The sequence below is a fragment of the Betta splendens genome, chromosome 4, assembly GCF_900634795.4.
Source record: "Betta splendens chromosome 4, fBetSpl5.4, whole genome shotgun sequence".
Lineage (NCBI taxonomy): Eukaryota > Metazoa > Chordata > Actinopteri > Anabantiformes > Osphronemidae > Betta > Betta splendens.
In genome coordinates this window covers 25,649,406-25,668,859 of record NC_040884.2, presented here as the reverse complement: position 1 = coordinate 25,668,859, position 19,454 = coordinate 25,649,406, and the positions used below count along the sequence as shown (strand labels likewise).

Genomic DNA, 19,454 nt, shown 5'->3' with positions numbered 1-19,454 from the left:
AGAGTTCAGCGTTTTTGGGAAAACATGTGGCTGAATCAAGCCACAAATTGTTGCCTGCAGACTTGGAACGACAAGGTCACTGAATTAACTTTGGTTTGAGTTTGCGTTTAAATATCGGACCACATATCTGAATAAAGTCAATGAAGTGTGATAATTGGGCGACACTGGGTCCCGACTTGACTAAAATTGAGTTTGAGGCTTGGAAGGTCCATCAGCTTCTCAGGTGGATTTTACAAGTTAGAAGCAATGCTTTAATAAGCCTTGGCCCAAATGTTTACTTGTTTTCGTGGAAAGTTGGTTGGTTATCATGGAAAGTTGGTTGAGCAATATTATGGTATGCCATGCAACTTCAGCAAAGAGACGAGTTGGGAAAGTTACCTTGGCTTAGACTTCATTCAAGTCTGTCTGCTCATTTTCAACAGCTACTTTTAGCTGAACAGCTCCAGCAGCCACCGTGACACAGCTTGTTGAGTCTTCCAACATCCCTCGCTCAGCGCCGCTGGACACGAGTGAACTCAGGCCCATATGGTCTCTATCTCCCCCTGAACAGAGCGATGCACATCCTGTAAACACGCCGACGGTCAGTTTTAGATTACGACAGCCTTCGCGGTGCCCGCGCTGCTCAGTGTGGACTGCGTGGGACGAGACGTATTGTACCGCTGCGTGAGGAAAAACATAAACACGCAGACACTGACACATACTGTATATATTGAACACACGCTAAATGGTCTAACAACGCGCCCTGGAAACCCACACAACAAAGCAATACACACACGCGGCTGGCTGTACATGCAGTCGCACGTTAGGACAAACACAAAATGTTTGCATAGCTGAAAACGGTTAAGGTGCGAGCAAAAAGTATAAGTACACTCTGTATAACTGGAAAGGATCCGGTGAAAACAATGGGCCGGTAAGAACCGCTCGAGACAACTGCTGAACTGCTGAAACATCTGCTGTGTGTCAACACAAACACTATTGCATCGACAGCTTAAACTCGGCTGCTAATTGTGCTCATATGTTCCTCTAGCAGCATCTATATTTTGTTAGCTGCTGAGTGATGTAATTCAAAACACTTATGTACCAATGCAATGCCAAGAGATTTTGGTCTGGAACACAAGCAGCGCAGCAAATAGGACATGACACAACACACTAGCAGAACAGACCTGCCGTGACCCAGGTTTAAGTACTGTACTGTATGTACAGGATGTGTGCACAGGTCACAGGACTTGATGCACGGGCCTTGTGACACAACAGGCTCAGACAGAGCGTGTCTGGGGGGAGACAGAGTCTTGGATTGGTGGGACTGAAAACAAGTGACGCATGACTAAGAGGCCCAGGAAGTTCCAGCAGGCGGCTGTTATTACTGTGTGTGTGTGTGTGTGTGTGTGTGTGTGTGTGTGTGTGTGTGTGTGTGTGTGTGTGTGTGTGTAAGGAGAGAGAGAGAGAGAGAGAGAGAGAGAGAGATTTGGAGGCCCAGAGGGACTCTGTGGGGCAATCCCGGCTGGAGAGTCTGGAAAAACTCTGGAGTGACAAAAGCAGCAGTGTCCCTCGCAGCATATCTGTCTGCTGCCTTGGCTGCAACACTTTATTGCCACTTAAATGCAATAAAAGGCGGCCTGAGAACAGAAGTGACGCTGTGTGTGCACGCTCAGTTTGAACATGTTACAGTAGCTGGTTGAAATGTCATTAGTTACTTCCACCAAGCGCTGTGATTTACAGCATCGGTTCAGTTTTTCAAGGGGGTCAGTCAGAAGATCTGACCTCAGTAAAATGAATGAAGGAAATAGATAAATCAAAACGCCTGCTGACAAGCAGAGCAGCTCAGTAAATAGTGTCCATTTTTAGTCAGCAAACCTAAAATGCAGATTAGCATTAATCAAACTTCTGATGTTGTGCAAGGCCAGCGTCTTGCAGAGCTGTTTTCTTTGGTGCCCTGTCTCTGACCCACGGTCACTCACTCCCCTGATTGCATTGCTACAATGAGCAGTGGACTGCGATGGCAGTGACGCACTGAGTGCAGAGACAATAGCTTACCTCAGCCAGGCAGACATAGCAAACCTCAGTACTATCAGGCCCCCTTTAATCTCAGCCCATGGGACAGCCCTGACTGTCCTGCTCCCACATGGCCAGATCAGACACAACATTGGCCTAGAGGGACATTCAAACCTAACTAAGTTACACTGAAGCTTTCTTCTGTGAAAACGTCCAGTTTGAATAGAACGATTTGGAGGTATTTGCTAATATCAACAAAAACTATTTTTTGGTTTATTACTGATACACTACTATCACATCCATTTGTTTATATTACTATAGATCTAACAAACGTGTATCCAGTGAGACACTTCTGGACCTTTGTAAAAAAAAAACAAAAGTCAGGCCAGACGGATTGAGAGATTTGATTGGCTGTCAGGCGGTCGGATGAGAACACCTACTCATTCTTGGCATGTTTTACCACCCTGTAGAGATACTCCAGACCTGTGTGCTACATTTATGGCTATCAATCTGCTCTGATGGTAATCACATTAGCAATACCTGTAAAAATAAAGGGGATTCTTTTTTTTTACTTTACAGACAAGAAACCATAATTTAAATCAATCATTTTTTCCTCCAAACCTTATGTAACCAAGTTTTTTTCTGAGGCCTTCAGTTGTCTTTGGCGCCAACTGAAGGTCTCAAAATGAGACAATGTCTTTGCCATGTGACAAGATATGTATTTACTGTTGTTTTATGCCTCAGATCTGAAACTTGTTAAAAGTTTTCAAACAACTGTGAACTAAAGGACAAAAGACTATCCACTTTTGACAAGATATGTTGCTCAAAAACAGATGCTTTAAAACTTTTAAATATTTAAGTTATCCTGCTGGGATTAAGGGGGTTGACAGGAATCCAGTGGAAAAGTAACCTGTGTCAAAATAAAGCTAATTTATTGTCAAAAAACAAAATAACAGTTTTGCAAATGAGCAAGGAACAAAATAGATTTCTGATGCTGCAGGATCAGGTCTAAGTTAGACACAGATTAGTTCTGTGGTATATAAAAACCTACAGATTTAATATTAAGGTATTACATCAACCTTCTTGAGATTTTAGCATCCTGAACCATTTGTACTGGCATGTGAGCACAAATTCTGGCCAGGTGAACCCCAGCTTTTCAATCTTACTTAGTAAGAACATGGTTTACCAAGTTTTTCCCCACTAGCTGAGAATGCACCAACGCTACTTGAGACACACAAGCACCACCAAGTGGCAAAATGTAGAATGTAGTCATAGTGATCAAATAAATTCGACCTGTTCACAATAAAATAAAAAAAAACATGTAAGGCAATAGCATCACGTTTGACATTGCATTAATTGCATATTAACTCATACATATAGGATAGCCAAAGAACGCTAAAAATCTATAAAAAAATAATTGAGTTTAATAGTAACATAGAGGTGGGTTTGTTGTCTGTAATTTATTTTTACACTAATAATAATATAATTTACTATATAAACTATATAAAACGACGTTTTCCAGTCATCACGTGTTCGCCGTAGGTTCTAGATGTCCTTTACGGGACTCCGTAGTGGCCCCTCCCCTCTACCTGGTAATTTACTAAAGATGGCTGAAGCTCCTCCATGTCCCAGCCGGTTCTTCTGTCACAGATGCTCGACAGAGATTAGTCCTCGGCTTCCTGTGAGTAGCACATGCACAAAGTAAAACCACAGACCCACGGGTGAATGTAAGATACAAAAGTGTTATTCTTACTTCAGTAGAAATCGGTGTAGCGGTGCGGCCATTTGATAGCATGCTAACATGCTTAGCTTGCTCTTACGATATCTTGCTAGCGCTATTCATTGTCAGTTAGCTTGTTGTTTAGGTATGCGATCTGTAATCACACAACCACGAATTGGTAATCGTACACAAGATACTGCTACGTTTTGTTAAATATGTTAAACATTTGGTAAATCTACATCGTAGTTAACATAGAGGTTACCAGGCTTATTAGCCTGTTAACTGTTACGACAAGCAAGAACGTAAAGTGTCGACAATAACGTTATAATCGCCATGAACGCGTCATAGCTGCTTATATTATTAATGAACACCATTAACAGTTGCCTTAAAAATTTGTGCATTAGATTTATGCGAGTGATTTAGCGGTAACAATGCCTCTGCGCCCCTTTCCTGATTTCCTATTCAGTAAGGTGACAACCGTGGCAGGCTAGAATGATCTGTGGCAAGGCTGTAGCTGCCACAGGTTTCCGTAGGATGTTATTAATGGTTGTGTTCCTTTGTTTTAACAGGATTATACATGTCCAAGATGTGAATCAGGGTTTATTGAGGAGCTGCTGGAGGAGAGGAGGTGTGTATGTACTTGTAATAATGATTTACGAGTCTTATTTAAACTTTCATACTAAGGGTCATTATTATTTATTATGGATGGAACCATATCATGAATAGTCCCCAAAGGATATTTTAACCTAGATCTAGACATCCAAACGTTCTGGTACTCCATACTAAAAAATAGCTTACATGGAGGGCCAACCCTGCAAAACTAAGCTTTAAAACACTTGCATGAAAGAAGCATTTTGCAAACAATTCCATCAGTGACACTGTGACACATCGATCAAGTCCTCACACAGTAATTCACCTTGCAATGGCTTTGTAATCAATCAAATAGGCTGTTAAAATTGTCTTAGTATTTCACAACAGAGCCAAATCCTGCTACATTGTAAGATATATTATTATGACTAACTTTTTTATCAAATTGCATGGTTCTACAACAATTGGCATTTATATAATTGCATCTCACAAAATGGGACAAAGAGGAATGTCAGAATTGAATGGAAAACAAATCTCTTGCTTTACTAAATTAACACAACTAATTTTCCGTTCCCTATTTAGTTCTGAAAATGGCTCGATGTCTACCATCTCCAGTGGGCCCCAGACACAGCGGCCATTTGAGGTTTGTAACTCATTCTTTACTCATACTCTATCAATCATGTGACCCCCTCTCGATTCTGACAATGTTGTGTAATGGAATAATCATTACCGGTACTTTAAAATGGTTTCCAACCTTATTTTGCTTATCTAGTAATGGGTGTGATGGAAGTTATACTTGAGTTTCCACTTCTTCTTTCATTACAGAGCCCCTCTCCACAGTAATACTATCATGATTCTTTGATGTTTAGTGCCACTAACAGCTTGGTATGAAGACTATGTGCTGAAAGCATGCCTTGAGAAATAGGAATTTACACCCACTTGCGTGAAGTTTGACCTGGCAGCTAGCAAAGATTTATAATTGTTTAAACCTCCGTATAAGCAAAAGCAAATAGAAAATGGTTAACTTTAAGTACAGGCTACTGATGTTCCCCAAGTCTGTTATCAGAATTCTAATAATGAGAATATTTAGCACTTTTTCTTTTTATCTGTCTTCCAGAATGTGGACCAGCATTTATTTACATTCCCTTCAGGCTATGGTCAATTTGCTCTGGGTGTCTTTGATGACAGTTTTGAATTTGGGTCTGGACTTGGAACTGAGGACAATCGGGATGCAGAAAACCGACGAGAAAGGGAAACTGCATCAAGACAACGGTATAGTGCCAGGCAACCGAGAAGTCGCCACGGCTCGAGACGACAAGTAGGAAGACATGAGGGAGTTCCCACTTTAGAAGGGTAAAAAGCAGTAGTTCTCACACACTTGTTCTTGAATTTTTGTATCTACCTAGATATACATCCTTTAGATGTATTTACAAACTACTTTCAGTTTAGTCCTTTACTCTATTTTAAGTCTGTCTTTTTACTTTTGCAGGATTATTCAGCAGTTAGTCAATGGAATAATTGCACCTACTGCAATGCCAAATATTGGTGTTGGACCTTGGTGAGTCTCCGCACCAGAGCTATAAAACAATAAGAAGCTGCTTCTCAGCAGATTTCTGTGTAAATGTAATGTTTCATATTTTTAAAGGGGTGTTCTCCACTCAAATCCTATGGATTACGCCTGGGGGGCTAATGGACTAGATGCAATTATAACACAGGTAATCCTCATGTTTTTATTTGGTTACTGTGCTTACTAAAACCTAATTATAAACTTTTGATTGTATATTTCAAATGTGTATACATTAACTACCTACATTACATACATACATTAATATTAACGTTTTTTGTCCTCTCATTTGTCAGTTATTAAACCAATTTGAGAACACAGGACCTCCACCTGCTGATAGAGATAAAATTAAGAGTCTTCCAACAGTACAAATTTCAGATGAGCATGTGGGTAAGTTACATAAAATGCTGTAACTGTTGTTTTTCGAAAGTTTGGTGCGCTGTTGATGCAAATCAACCTCGGCAATGTCTCTATACAGTAATATTACCATGCAATACATGCAACTATATTATTCTGACTATGCTACACACACTCATTCTGCCTGAAGTTTTAGTGCTTGAAGTTATTCATGTTCTCTCAGCTTCAGGACTTGAATGTCCTGTGTGTAAAGAAGATTACAGTGTTGGAGAAAATGTGAGGCAGCTCCCATGCAATCACATGTTCCACAATGATTGCATAGTACCCTGGCTGGAACAGGTATTAGCCATTACCTATTTTCTGCTCACTTTAATTATTAGCATTCACTTAAAATAATTATAAACATCTCTTTTTCTCTAGCATGACACTTGCCCAGTGTGCAGAAAAAGCCTAAGTGGACAAAACACAGCAACAAACCCTCCAGAACTATCAGGGATGAACTTTACCTCCTCATCTTCCTCCTCCTCATCTTCATCCTCATCTACCCCTCAGTCTTCAAGCTCGGCCAGCAATGAGAACTCCACTGATAACTCCTAGAGACACATTTGTTCTTATCAACCTATGAGCTGTTCATTGCTCCTAGGCTGTACTTCAGAACAGGGATCTTCAGTCTCCCCCTGCTAAAAAGCAGAGTCCTGAGTGCATCTCCTCAGGAGCACTCAAGCCTAATTCAGCGGTAAGTGATACATGATATCCATGTATTTTATTGCTTGCCCTGTTTCGTCCACCTTCATCAGGAACCTGAACAAATGAAGGATGGAGGCTTGTAGTGCAGCTTCTGTCAGGGAGGATGTGGCGAAACGTAAAAACTTCAAGAGGCTGAAAAACCTGAAACGGAGAAAAGAAAACAAAAGAATCCAAAGGTAGAAAACTCTGGACATTAAGACATTTGCAGTGTTTTTGTTTTTTAATTTCTAAATTTATATGACTTAAAACAACCCACTTTGGCCAGTAAAGCAAAAGAAAAGTTTTTTTGCTTTATCTGACTAGTATTCATATCACAGATAAAGTGACTCAAATTACACGGTTTAAGCGTGCACTTAAGTTGTGTTTGTGACCTAAAGGGGTGTTGCATTTGGTTAATTAGGTTCTCAAGAATTACTAAAGATTCACTTACAGATTTAGGATTACCTGACACCACACAGGTACCACTGTATGTCACATTGCAGGAATTTTGTGCTGTTTTGGACAGTAACGTGAAAAATAAACTTTAAATCACACACACACACACACACACACACACACACACACACACACACACACACACACACACACACACACACACACACACACACACACACACACACCTTTTAAAAATTTCTGCAAGCCCAAGAGTTTTTTTCACATGATACACCTAAACATCTCTGTGCATCTTAACATACACACAACTTAAATATTTTCTAAAGTTGCCAGTTGAAAACCTGTTGCAGTATGATCATGTATAAAATCATTGAAAATAAAGTTATGAGTGTTACCACTCAAAATCCATGTATATGAAATTCTCTGTGTGTACATACATTCTAATTGTCTACTCAGGAGCAGGAGAGTAGTCTTAAAGTGGACTGAATGACTTTGCATGGCATTCTATTTTAAGAAGGGACAACGACTAAGAAATATCTTTTTAATATCCAGAGGCAGGGTTGGTTTCCTTTGCTGCAGTGAATGTGTGGTACTGTGGTCAGACACTAGATGAGAGTGCATTACTTAAAATGAGCAGGACATTTTCTATTGTGTATTCATTGGTACAAGAAATATTTTACAATTGAACAAACATGACACATTTGTTCTAATAGCACATAAATAAAGTGGTTGAATGTTGAACCTGTTTGGCAAACAATTGGGCTGTATACTGGTTTGTGTTGCCCAGTACAAATGATGTGTTCCTTTGACGTCTTGCAGGCTCATAGAATAACCTAGTATGAAGCGGTGAACAATAGCATCATTAGTGTGCACTGCTGGAAGTGGAATTCAATGCATAATACTGTTTTTGTGTTAGTTCAAAGTAACGCCTCAACTAAAGGCATGCAGATAGTAAACAAAGTCTATATTCAGTGCTTCACCGAGTACCTGTCTGCTTCATCTTATCACCAAGCTAATAAACTCTGCTTCCTTTAATTGTTTAGACATATGGGTGAATTTCCTTCACATTGTACAGTTCTTTTCCTTTGGGGTTTAGGTTAAAAGGCCTTTAATCTGAAGGGATTGTTCTATTTTAACTGAGCTATTGAGCACTGGTCAAGCTGCAAAGCCAACGTGAAATGGGTCCTTGTTAACAACACAGTAACTGCAGTGTTCATACTGTGTTAACTGAGCTGTGTACAATACCTTGCGTTGATGTATACATTTTATTCTAAAAATCCAATATCTTTAGCCACTATTTAAAATTGTGCATATGTGGATAATAACCTTTAGCATAGTATGTCAGGGTTTTGTAACAGATGTATATGCTTTCTTAAAAATGATACTTAATGGTCTGTCATTTTTTACATACATACGTTTTACAAATGTCAACTGATGCCAGATTTCCACCAGTGACACATATCAGTTGTGGTATTAACAGTATCTTCTGTTTCAGTCTGTTTTCTACAAAGGTGTAGGTCAAAACCTACACTTTAGAACTTATTTATTTGCATAGCTGCTTTCATCTCCCTTCACTTGGCAGTTGCTGCCCTTACACTGGGAGTCATGATTATAACTCATCTAATTTGGTAAACTAGTCACATCTTTTAAAATTAATTGAACGCTCCCAAAGTGTGATAAAATACATTAAACAAAGTACGTTTTTAGAAAAGAAGAATGTTGAAATGGCCTCACGTGAGGCCAGTGTAACGCCGTCCTGACGTGACCACGCCCCTGGACGTGCGTCATGCGTACGTGCTTGTCTACGTGAGGTGCGACTAGAGGACGAACAACTCCATTGCTTTCACTGTCACATTCAGCTCACCCAGGACAGGTCCGGTAGACGAGGGGAAGACATTTCGGCGTTCACTAGTCGAGCGCAAATTCGACGACCCAGCAAACACTTGATTAGAAGCATGAAGTTACTATGGGCTGTGAGTGCCCTTCTTCTGGGCTGCTGGCGAGCTAGCGCGTCTACAGGTAAGATTTCTGTGTCAGCCATGTTTGTTGAAGATTTAGACTTTGCCCTGGCTTCGAACATCGAAATTTCGACCACTGAGGCTAACGTTTTTTTCTAACAATAATTGTGCTTTCGATGTCATAAGTACTTGGACGACCACCACGCACGCCGCTCTCCTCCACAGCGTTAAACGAGTCTATTTACGTTCGCCCTGGCTGCGTGAACCAGGCGTAGCGCTAGCGGCACATTGTATGCTAGCCAATTAGCAGCGGTCGTTTGGGCCGTTTCGTGTCAGCGTTTTTCAACATTGCCTTTATTTTTTTCAAAGCCGCGTTCTTGCTTACAAGCGGCTTTCTGTTGCCCGCCTAATGTCAGTTAATGTTACGGCTTCTCGGTAACGTCAACACATCCCAAGTCACAGTTAGCTAAATTACAGATAGTCTCGTTTCACTAAGAATTAAATGCTCTACTCTCACGGCACGTTTTGACTAAGCATTACGTGCCTATAATTCTTTGAAAGAACTGTCGGCAACGAGTCCCACGCAAATCGCGCTGATTGGTCATTGGAAAAGGTCACAATTTGTGTTGGACTCAACAAGTTTCCAGGCTCATCTTTTTTACCTTTCTGGCTGTGGCCGTATCGTATAAGCATCATACACCCCATAGCTCCTTTGAGTCCTGTAGGTTTGACGGCTCGGGTCGTCATTGATCAACGCCGGACAGACCTGTGTTTGCTTGATTACAGTGAACAAATCAATTGTGTCACATGATGTGTGATTGGCACTACCGGGACCTAACTGAGGAGGACGGTCACTCGTTTAGTGAATGTTTGGTGTAACTGAAATGCCTCTAGGGCTTAGGTGGAGCAGTACTCAAAGAATTAAACACGGGTTTGTTTTCCACTGAAAAATTATGCTTGATTTAAATCTGCCGAACAAATATCTCCTATTGTTTCCCAAAGTGTAGATCAGACATGGTCAATTTAAAGTTAGAGATGATACCAGGAGGTCTAGAGTAGAAGAGGACTAAAATCAGTTCTCTCCGATCTTCTATTTTTCCTCTTCTAGCTTGGTAAAGAAAACTGGTTATAAAGGCTATCTTTTGTAAAAATTAAAAATATAGCAGAGAATATCCAGTTGTAAAACCCCCATTTGTCAGTTGCAGTAATTTGGTAATGGTGTTGAACACAGACTCATTTTGTTATTGACAACCATTTTGAAACTGTGGCTGCTTAACATGCGCTCATCAAATTATCAGTGATGATAAAAGCCTGCAGTCAGTCCAGTAGCATGGAGTGTAATTCTTTTCTCTTGTTGGTGTGAGAGTTGATGACTTTCTGAAAGTAGTGGAAAATACGTGCCAATCCACTGCAGCTGAATGTTTCCCTTAGATAAAGTGGACTTGGCTTATGTAAGATCAAAATGATGGCACAGTCAAGATATATATGTGGGCTGAGAATGATAAGAATATGCTCCTTCATGAGGAGTTGCTTATTTCAAAACATTGACCGTGACCAAATACAACAGGGTTTAAACGAAAGCTTATCCAGGCTTCTTTTCAGTCATGTGCATTTCTCAGTGTTACTTCATCACATGGGAGTGACTGACATTCATTTTGTATTGAAAATGACGCAGTATTAGCCTAACCTATTCAGCATGAATATTTCAAAATACTAGTGTTGAAACTGGCCAGAGGATTCTATGCTTCAGTCTTTTATATATCAGCTTAAAGGGTGATTATAAAAACGCCTTCTCAAGTTAAATTTCAACCAGCTAGTTGAATAAAAAATTCCATTGGTTAATAAAGCAAGGACACTAAATAATCAACATCCATACTGTGAAACCAACTTTCTATTTTACAATAGTATGCAGGGGCTCTAAGCAAATAGGCTTGATTTGTGTTGTTGAGCAGAGGATAATGGGCAGTGAAGGATCTGTGTACTTTAAAAGTGGACACGTTAAGGTCCAGGTCAAGACTATATTTAATTTTGAACTTTTACGAGGCATGTGCTATGAAGGTGACCTTTTTACTAATGGTAGGGAAGCTACTCTGGAATTGTTACTTCATATACACGTAAAATACTGCCTGTTGTTTTGTCCTACATTAATATAGGCTGAAAGTTTTAACTGGAAATCAAAGCAATGAAACATTTCCTTTCCTAATGAAAGGAAGATCTGTAAATTTACTTTGGGTAATACATTTGCAGTTTAATAAATAGTGGCTGTTCTTTCATATATAAATCATTAAATAGCCATTGCTTAGTGAGCATTAGAACACATGTGATGGTCAAAATGGTGTGTGTGTGTGTGTGGGGGGGGGCACTGCAGTCCCTCTATTCATCTGAATCCTCGAAGGCCTTTAACCCAGTGCAACCACAGGAGGCTCGAGTAAAACGATGCAGGCTCGTGTGGCGAGAGGGTTGGGTCTTGTTTCTGTATTCCTTGGCCTCCTAACTAAATCTAAACAGAGCTATGTCGCATACACATACATCAGTTCCTTCAGCTGGGTTTCATAGTGTTGTATTTCAGTGTCTCACTAACCCACACAGACACAAGGATTTAACAGTCCCTCAGTAAACAATACTTTTTTCTGTAGGTATGTAGCATATTTTGCTCAATAGTCTTGTGTTTCTGAATAGGTCTGGTATGGCCACTTGCATTTGCTGCCGAGTGAGAATTGAATGGTGACTATTAACGTGCACTAAATCATTAGCAAAAAAGCCTAGCAGCTTGAAATACTTGGTCCCTGCCATAAGGCTCTCATGTTTTTGTTTTTTTTTGTTTTGCTTTTAATATCATTTTTTAACCTTTTTGTTTTGTTAATGCTGCCATGTTTACAGGCAAAATCTATGATGAATGATTCACCTAAGCAAGGAGTCCCGTGAAAGATGTGCTGCACAGCTCATTAAATTCAACATTTCTCACCCTTACCATGGCCCTGCACTGGTTTTCACTAATACTGAAACAGTATTTAATTTTATCCTCAGGTCGTACTGTATGAGAAATCCATTAAAAACATCCATTATGCGTGACGTGTCGTACAAAAGAAACATCATGCCACTCTTTTGCTGCTTTAGCTCTAGCCATGAAAGTGACATGAAATTTTCATGTGAATCAGTGAGATGTCATCACTCCTGCAAACATTGCAGCATTTCAAACTGATTGTTGTTTGGAATCGCATACCATTACCTGCTTGATCCTCACATATTATTTTACTGTCTTGTTAATGCAACTGTCTGCTTTAAATGTCTTTATTGCTGTGTTTTGTTTTTCACCTTGTCGTTTCACCTAAAGTAACTGTCAATGCTAAGTAATGTTGGCTCACTTTAAATATTTTACACAGAGCAAACATTCATACAGTTATTTCCAGATGAGGTGGACAATTAGAGACACCACCTTCCTAAATAAAATAAGATTTATAAATCAATAATGTACATTTATCCTGTTCTAAAACACTTTATATATTGAATTTGTATTTTATCATTTATTTCAATCTCCAGCAAATTTAAACATTATTCAAAATAATTGAAAATTTGTGTCTTTGCATTTACCATTTTTCTTTGTGCTTACTTTCACATTTTCATCTCATTTGTCTTAATGACATTATTTTTTCTCTTTCCCTATTTGTTTGTCTTTTCTTTCATCACTGTCTCTTATCACCCGCTGCTTCTAAATCTCATTAAAATTTTTCTGCTGGGCTCACTGTAACCGGTGCTCAGCTGGTTTTATCAAGTCTCCCCTGTCTCAAATGAAGCTGATCAATGACAGTGTAGAGCTGCATTGTGAGGTGATAGGGAACCCCATTCCTGAGGTGCAGTGGTGGTTTATTGAGGGTGAGGAGCCTAATGAGACCTTCACCCAGCTTTTTGATGGGGCACGGGATTACCGTGTACAGATAAATGCCACATATATAGCGCATGCTACTAGCACCATTCACCTCACTAGCCTCACCTTCAACGACACAGGCACATACGAGTGCCGCGCTTCCAACGATCCTGACCGCAATGAACTGAAGAAGACGCCAAAAATCAAGTGGATCCGCTCGCAGGCAAACGTTATTGTAATTGAACGTGAGTGAAAAAAGGAGTATAAGGAGACTCCAGTCAAAGTAGCTTGGGTATTTGCTCCTCATTAGTAAAGTCCTGGACTCAGCCCCTTTTACTCTCCCTTGCTTTCCGGTCCAGTGCCCTCACCATATTGCTTTACCCAGTAAACACGTTCCCTGTTCTGTCCCCAAATGATTGTTCTGTAGTACACTATGAACCCGGTCATAAAGCGTGGCTGTGCTGCTCCCTAATCCTGACACAGAACATGTCTTCAATCTGATGCCTTTTTTATCTTCTTTCGAGACTTTAATACCAATATGACAGGTTTTCTGCTCATAATACTGGTCATAAGGTTTGAAATTTGCAAATCACTCCTGCCAGAAACTTATGGAAATATGAAATAATTTCTGAAAACAAAAAGGGGTGTCAGATTATATGAATAGTACAACTGCTTAATGCTCATTTTCCTTAATTGATACTAACACTGGCAATACCCCATTGGCTGATTGCTTTTAGACGATTCCTGTGGCTTCGCCTGCCTAACTATAGGCACTGAAGTTTGCAACTAATTACTCATGACACATTCTCAGCCATGGGGCATCTTTCTGCCTTGTGGTCCAGTATTATATATATTTTTTCTTTTTCAACTGACTGAAGCAAAAAAAGTTTTTTAAATTGATTTAACAGTGGAGCTGCTAATATTTTTTTTCATCCCCTTCTTGTCAGTTCCTCTGCATGTCTTTTATAAATACTTTTCCCTGTGACCTTTCGTAGATTGCTGTATGTTAGATTTCCAGTACAATCCCTATACCTCCCTGTGTTTTACAGTTGGTGGGATGGGTCTCCCCATTTAGGGGATCTCTTTCTTCCCCCTCCTGAAAGGTGCTGTGCATTTATACAGAACCTGTATTTGTGTGGAAGTATATATATATTTTTTTTTATGAATTTGTTTTCTTCTGAAAACTGGTAAGTTAAATACAATGCAAAGGTTTTTAATTGGTAATTCTTATTTCTGTCAAACAATCTAACTTTCAAAAGTTGCTTGAGCAAAAATGTCTTGTTGTCTCAGTTCAACAACTCCACTAAAAGAAATGGCATGTAGTCACTTTTGTGATGGCAGCTGTAGACAATTATTATAAGTTGATTATAATTGACCATAGATAAAAAATTGTTTATCCTGTGACTGTAATGCATTTGAGTACAATATCCTAATTACAATTTCCATATAAGACTGAACTTGTCATTTGTGTCTAAGCTATCAAAGATTTATTAAAAGCTGGTATACTGAAGCATTTTACTTTGAAAACGGCAAATAATAATTTTGTCCTTGTCTGTTCATCAGCCCCTAACATCATTGCCGACCCTTCTGAGGTCATCAACCAGACCTCTGCTGTACTCAAATGCAACTTGACGGAAATCATCATGCCCATAAAAGGTTCCTATTGGAAGCTTAATGGCAAAGACATTGATAATTCCAAGAAGAGTGGGTCTAGTCCATACACAGTCCTCCAGTAAGTATCTTCTCTTCCTGAGGTTTGCCATATGGGTAACTCTGCCCTGCAGTTCCTAGGACGCAATTAAGGTCACAGTCTACTCATATACAATCTGGTGTTGATTTACATTTATATGCAATTTCCTCATTTGCATTAATTCCCTTTCAAGTTAGAGCTTGTGTAGCCTTCTTATTTTGTCTTTGTCTTTTGGTCCTTTTTAACACTTCTGTGGTGAATTCCAATCTTTGTCCTTTTGATAACGACTTCCTCACACATTGCTGTTTGAGAAGCCAGTTTCCTTCCTTGTTTGTTGCCTTAGTAGCAGAGCTATGGGCACCATTCACGGCTCTTGATCAGCAGAGAGATGGACCATGCAGACGTGCAGCTTTGCCAGTAGCTTTGGCAGCAGGGATAAGCGCTCCCAGCAGTGTGCTTACTTGACCTTACGCTAATTCCTCATTAGAGCGAGCAGGCAGGACTGTACGGGACAGCAGCAACAACACACAATAGTGGGATTGTATTTAACAGGAGAAAAATTGAGAGATTTGTTGGATGGACAAGCAGCTTTAGTTTTACCATCAGCTCTTGACCGTGAAAAGGGTCCACTGTAGTTTTTCTTTCTTTGCAAAGAGAAAAACGAATAAGTCATTAAAGGTTCTATGTAATATACAGGATGCACTTTGTTGTGAATGACTTTTTTTTTTAAGGTTTTCATGTTTTCCTTGTCTAGTTTGGAGAAGATCGGCTTGACTTCTGGAGGGAAGTATGAATGTGTGTTTGAAACTGACCGAGAGGTGAAACAGACAATTGAAGTCAAAAGTGAGTGTATTATAACTAGAGATTTGTTGCTGTTTTGAATCAAACTGGAGATTAAGCACAAGTGTCTGTATAACCACAATATTTTCTTTGCTCTTCCTGTAGCACCTCCCCATGTCAGTGCTTACAAGCACTCTGAGCATGGCAATGAGAATGATAAATCTGTGTTGGTGTGTGTTAGTAATGGCTATCCCCTGCCCACTGACTGGACATGGTATAAAGAAGAACAAGACCTTCAAGTGGTATGTTTCATGCTTGTCATTCTGATCATAATGGAATTTTTCTCAGACCTTCCAGTCAATATTGTTTGCCATTGTCAGTTAAAACAATATATGCTGTATATGAAGTAATGCTTAAATCTGTTTGTGTCTCAAATACAATCTTCAGCCCATTACCAATGGCACTAGCAACAAGTATGAGATTAAGAGCACACCCAACAAGACCTCTCTGACCATTAATGACCTGAGCATTGAAGAAGACATTGGGTACTACCTCTGCTATGGAACCAGTGAACTTGGCAAAAACAGTGACAGGATCCACCTCCGTGTCCGTAGCCGTCTGGCTGCTCTCTGGCCTTTCCTTGGCATTGTGGCCGAGGTCATCATCCTGGTGACCATCATCTTCATCTATGAGAAAAGGAGAAAGCCTGATGAGGTCAATGACGGTACGTAATTATTGGTGGACCCCTGCGTTGGTACACTGAGAATCAGGCAAAGAAACACTGGCCTATTATGATAATCAAGCACCTTGCCTTGCCTTCACCTTGCCAATGGGAAAATGAGTGGAAGTGATTAATGGGACTCTCATGAGTAACTATTTGTTTTGCCTCTTAGTGTGAACAGCCACATTGGAAGCTCTAATTATGATAAATTCTTCCCCAGTCATGGTCATTTATCTATTTTATTAATTGTAGATTGAAAGACTGTACTCGCATTTTACAAATCTTTAGCCAGCATCTGAGGGCACCCACTATTTGAAGCCATTTAGCTTCCAATAGGACCAAAATGCGCACACATTATATAATTACTGTTCCAACATGCCTGTGCCAGCTGGGGCGTTTTTAAGGAAGAGGGCAGTGCGCCCTTTAGCTGGAGGTGTACAGAAGGTATTTGCATGCATTCAGATGAGCCCTTATCCTTGGTTTTGTTATTTGCATTTTTATGTTTGAAAGCAATTGGCTTTCACCTATTTTGTTAACAATCTGAGACAGAAACTTTTTTTTATTTACATTTTTACTTCTCTGTTCGCTGCTGATTTTGCATTTTGGTAAGTGAACAAAACTGCATGTCAGACTGAAGTGGTTGGGCTGAGATGAGACCGTGTGTGGGGGGGTGGGGAGCTATGGGAGTCCGAAAATACTGCTTTTCACCACTTCTAAGAGTAACATGCTCAAAGATTTGGTCACTCTTTCACTGGCCGTCCAATCTGAAAACTGGGCAAGCATTGAATATTTTCTTTCCACTTTTCTTTCTTTCCTAAATCACATTTGAGCCACTGAAAGAGTAGTGTCATGGTTTGACATGAAATGGAACAGGTTAAAGTGGGAGGTTTCAGCATTCTGTCTGCATGCCTTCTGCATCTTGTACTTTTATGCATGATAAATGACAGGTAACGCTCTTCTCCAGATTAGTAACCCATTTACCATTTGTCTCATTCACCATTTGGCCAGACAGGGGCTGCTCTTTCCGTTACTTTATAAATACATGCCCGTGCTCTGGTGTTAACACAGTTGTGCCAGGAGGTGTGTTGGCTGCCAGTTAAGGTTTTTATCCTAATATGGCCACTGCAGTGTCCTTTTTGCTTTTAATGCATGAGCCTCATGCTAGGGGTGACGCAAGACCATGTACTAAAATGTTGATGCAATATATTGGGTGATTGTACTTATTTTAAAGGATAGCAGTCTAAAACAACATTGGTGTGGAACTGATGATAACATTAATTATTGCCACAAATGTAGCTAATGGGCATGTTTAGGTGGATTTAATACTGAGCTTGTGGGAATCATGCTGCAGAGCATATTGCATTGTAACAGCCGCCACTGTCATTTGTGGGAAACAGGCATGCGTTACTCACACTAGTCACAGAATTGCAACCTACACTTAACTGACTCCTCTTTCTGTTTGCCTCCACTGACTGACTGTCCAGATGACGACTCAGGATCTGCTCCTCTGTAAGTACTGTCAGCAGCTTAATACCATCATTGCTACTTTTGGGGTTTGTCTGCTCTAGAACTCACGTCGCTCTGTCTTTCCAGGAAGAGCAATTCTACTTCTAACCACAAAGACAAGAATGTCAGGCAAAGAAATTCTAACTAGAAGCTGAAACAGGTGTGTATAGAAGACGGCGAGGGAGCAATATTCAGCATGCCCTAAATTATCTGATCTAACTTCTCCTCCTCCTCTTGCAGATGGATATGCAGTCCACGGTTCAGCGGTTGTGTGGCACATTCTACTGTATACCTTTTTGTGCTTAGATGTTAATGTTTTAAGAAACTAACTATTTTTTTTTGCTTGAGGCTGAGGTGCATGAGTTACTGTTTAAAATGGCAGGTAAACATTTAACAAGATGCTTTTTTTTCTTTCCTTTTTCACTAAACGTGATCTGAAATTATACACTCTGTGCGATTGTTGGACCGATGTCTCGATTCCCTTTACTGTGTAGATGACTCAGAAGCCATATGTTAATTTAACCTGAGTAGTGTTGTGATTGGATGTTACCATTTCAGAGTTACACAAAGATTTAGCCAGAATTGTGTAAAATGTTGTACCTTCTAAATACTTGGAAAACCACCTAATGTACAACTTGCACAAACTGAATAAAATTTTAAGATTTTATGTCTTTGACCCTATCGTGTATTTGGTTGCTACAGTCATTCACATCTCTCAAGCTTTCAAGGCTACGTCAGTGTGAAAGTAAAGACTAGTGTAGTGGGCCTTGAGCAGCCTCGTGCATTAGGTCTCTGAAAGCTGGTGTTCCTTATAAACAAAGTTTCACTAATTGCCAGACAGTAAGTCCTTGCTAAGGAAAGGAATCGTAATGCAAACTGGGACTTTCCTGTTACAAAGACAAACTTCAGAAAGAATTCAGTTACTGCAAGTGGTTAAACATGCATATTCGTGTTCTATAAAGTGGGACTTTGTCCCCATTGGTTCCACTGGTGGCTCATCAGGAATGAAGCTCCTAACAGCCAGCATGATAAAGGAAAAATGATCAACAAAATGGCTTTGTTAGTTTGGGAACGTTCTGACTTAAAGTGCATTTACTTTCAGCGCTTAAAATCACTCCTCAGCTTTTTGTGAGTACGTTCAGCATTCCAGTTTCCACAGGGCGCCTGTGAAAACTGCTTCACCTACATGTTTACTCCACGAGGTGGCGCCTTTTAACTGACACAAGCAAACCCGCATTTTCAGGATAACACGAGCCTGGAGCAACAGGCACGCGTTGTTTTCCCCTCAGTGTAGTAGAAAGCCCACTGTAATTACAGTAACACGTATTAAAATTCACTTCAACATGGCGACACAGACCTGCATGGCTCATTTCTCATCTCTTACGTGTAAGTAAACTACACTGGACTAATTAAGGATCACAACGTTGGTTTCTTGTGACCTTCATTTGACACCTTCGTGCCGTTTCCACCAGGTGAGTGTTTTGACAGGTCTGCTTTGTTTGGTGCTCACTGTGAGGAAGCGTGTTCTACCTGTACGGGCCTATGGGTAACGCGCCCTCTCTGTTTTGCTGGC

General features: G+C 40.1%; 2 protein-coding genes across 3 annotated transcripts; both read left to right on the top strand.

The window, feature by feature from the left end:
• The first annotated feature begins 3,220 nt into the window (after nucleotides 1-3,220).
• On the top strand, nucleotides 3,221-8,405 carry LOC114853555 (E3 ubiquitin-protein ligase RNF126-like). The gene is made up of 9 exons (XM_029147069.3): nucleotides 3,221-3,673; nucleotides 4,282-4,340; nucleotides 4,883-4,943; nucleotides 5,418-5,653; nucleotides 5,790-5,858; nucleotides 5,946-6,015; nucleotides 6,161-6,254; nucleotides 6,445-6,560; nucleotides 6,642-8,405. The coding sequence occupies exons 1-9, from the start codon at nucleotides 3,542-3,544 to the stop codon at nucleotides 6,816-6,818; spliced, it is 1,014 nt and encodes a 337-aa protein (XP_029002902.1). The 5' UTR covers nucleotides 3,221-3,541; the 3' UTR covers nucleotides 6,819-8,405.
• A 753-nt stretch (nucleotides 8,406-9,158) lies between these two features.
• Nucleotides 9,159-18,548, top strand: bsg (basigin). Of its 2 annotated transcripts, XM_029147071.3 has the most exons (9): nucleotides 9,159-9,380; nucleotides 13,079-13,429; nucleotides 14,748-14,916; nucleotides 15,629-15,717; nucleotides 15,820-15,956; nucleotides 16,102-16,378; nucleotides 17,860-17,884; nucleotides 17,969-18,041; nucleotides 18,122-18,548. In XM_029147071.3, the coding sequence occupies exons 1-8, from the start codon at nucleotides 9,317-9,319 to the stop codon at nucleotides 18,027-18,029; spliced, it is 1,173 nt and encodes a 390-aa protein (XP_029002904.1). In that variant the 5' UTR covers nucleotides 9,159-9,316; the 3' UTR covers nucleotides 18,030-18,041; nucleotides 18,122-18,548. The 2 variants fall into 2 exon arrangements, with proteins under 2 accessions (XP_029002904.1, XP_029002903.1); XM_029147070.2 differs by lacking the exon at nucleotides 13,079-13,429 and having other exon boundaries at nucleotides 9,163-9,380.
• Nucleotides 18,549-19,454: the final 906 nt, after the last annotated feature.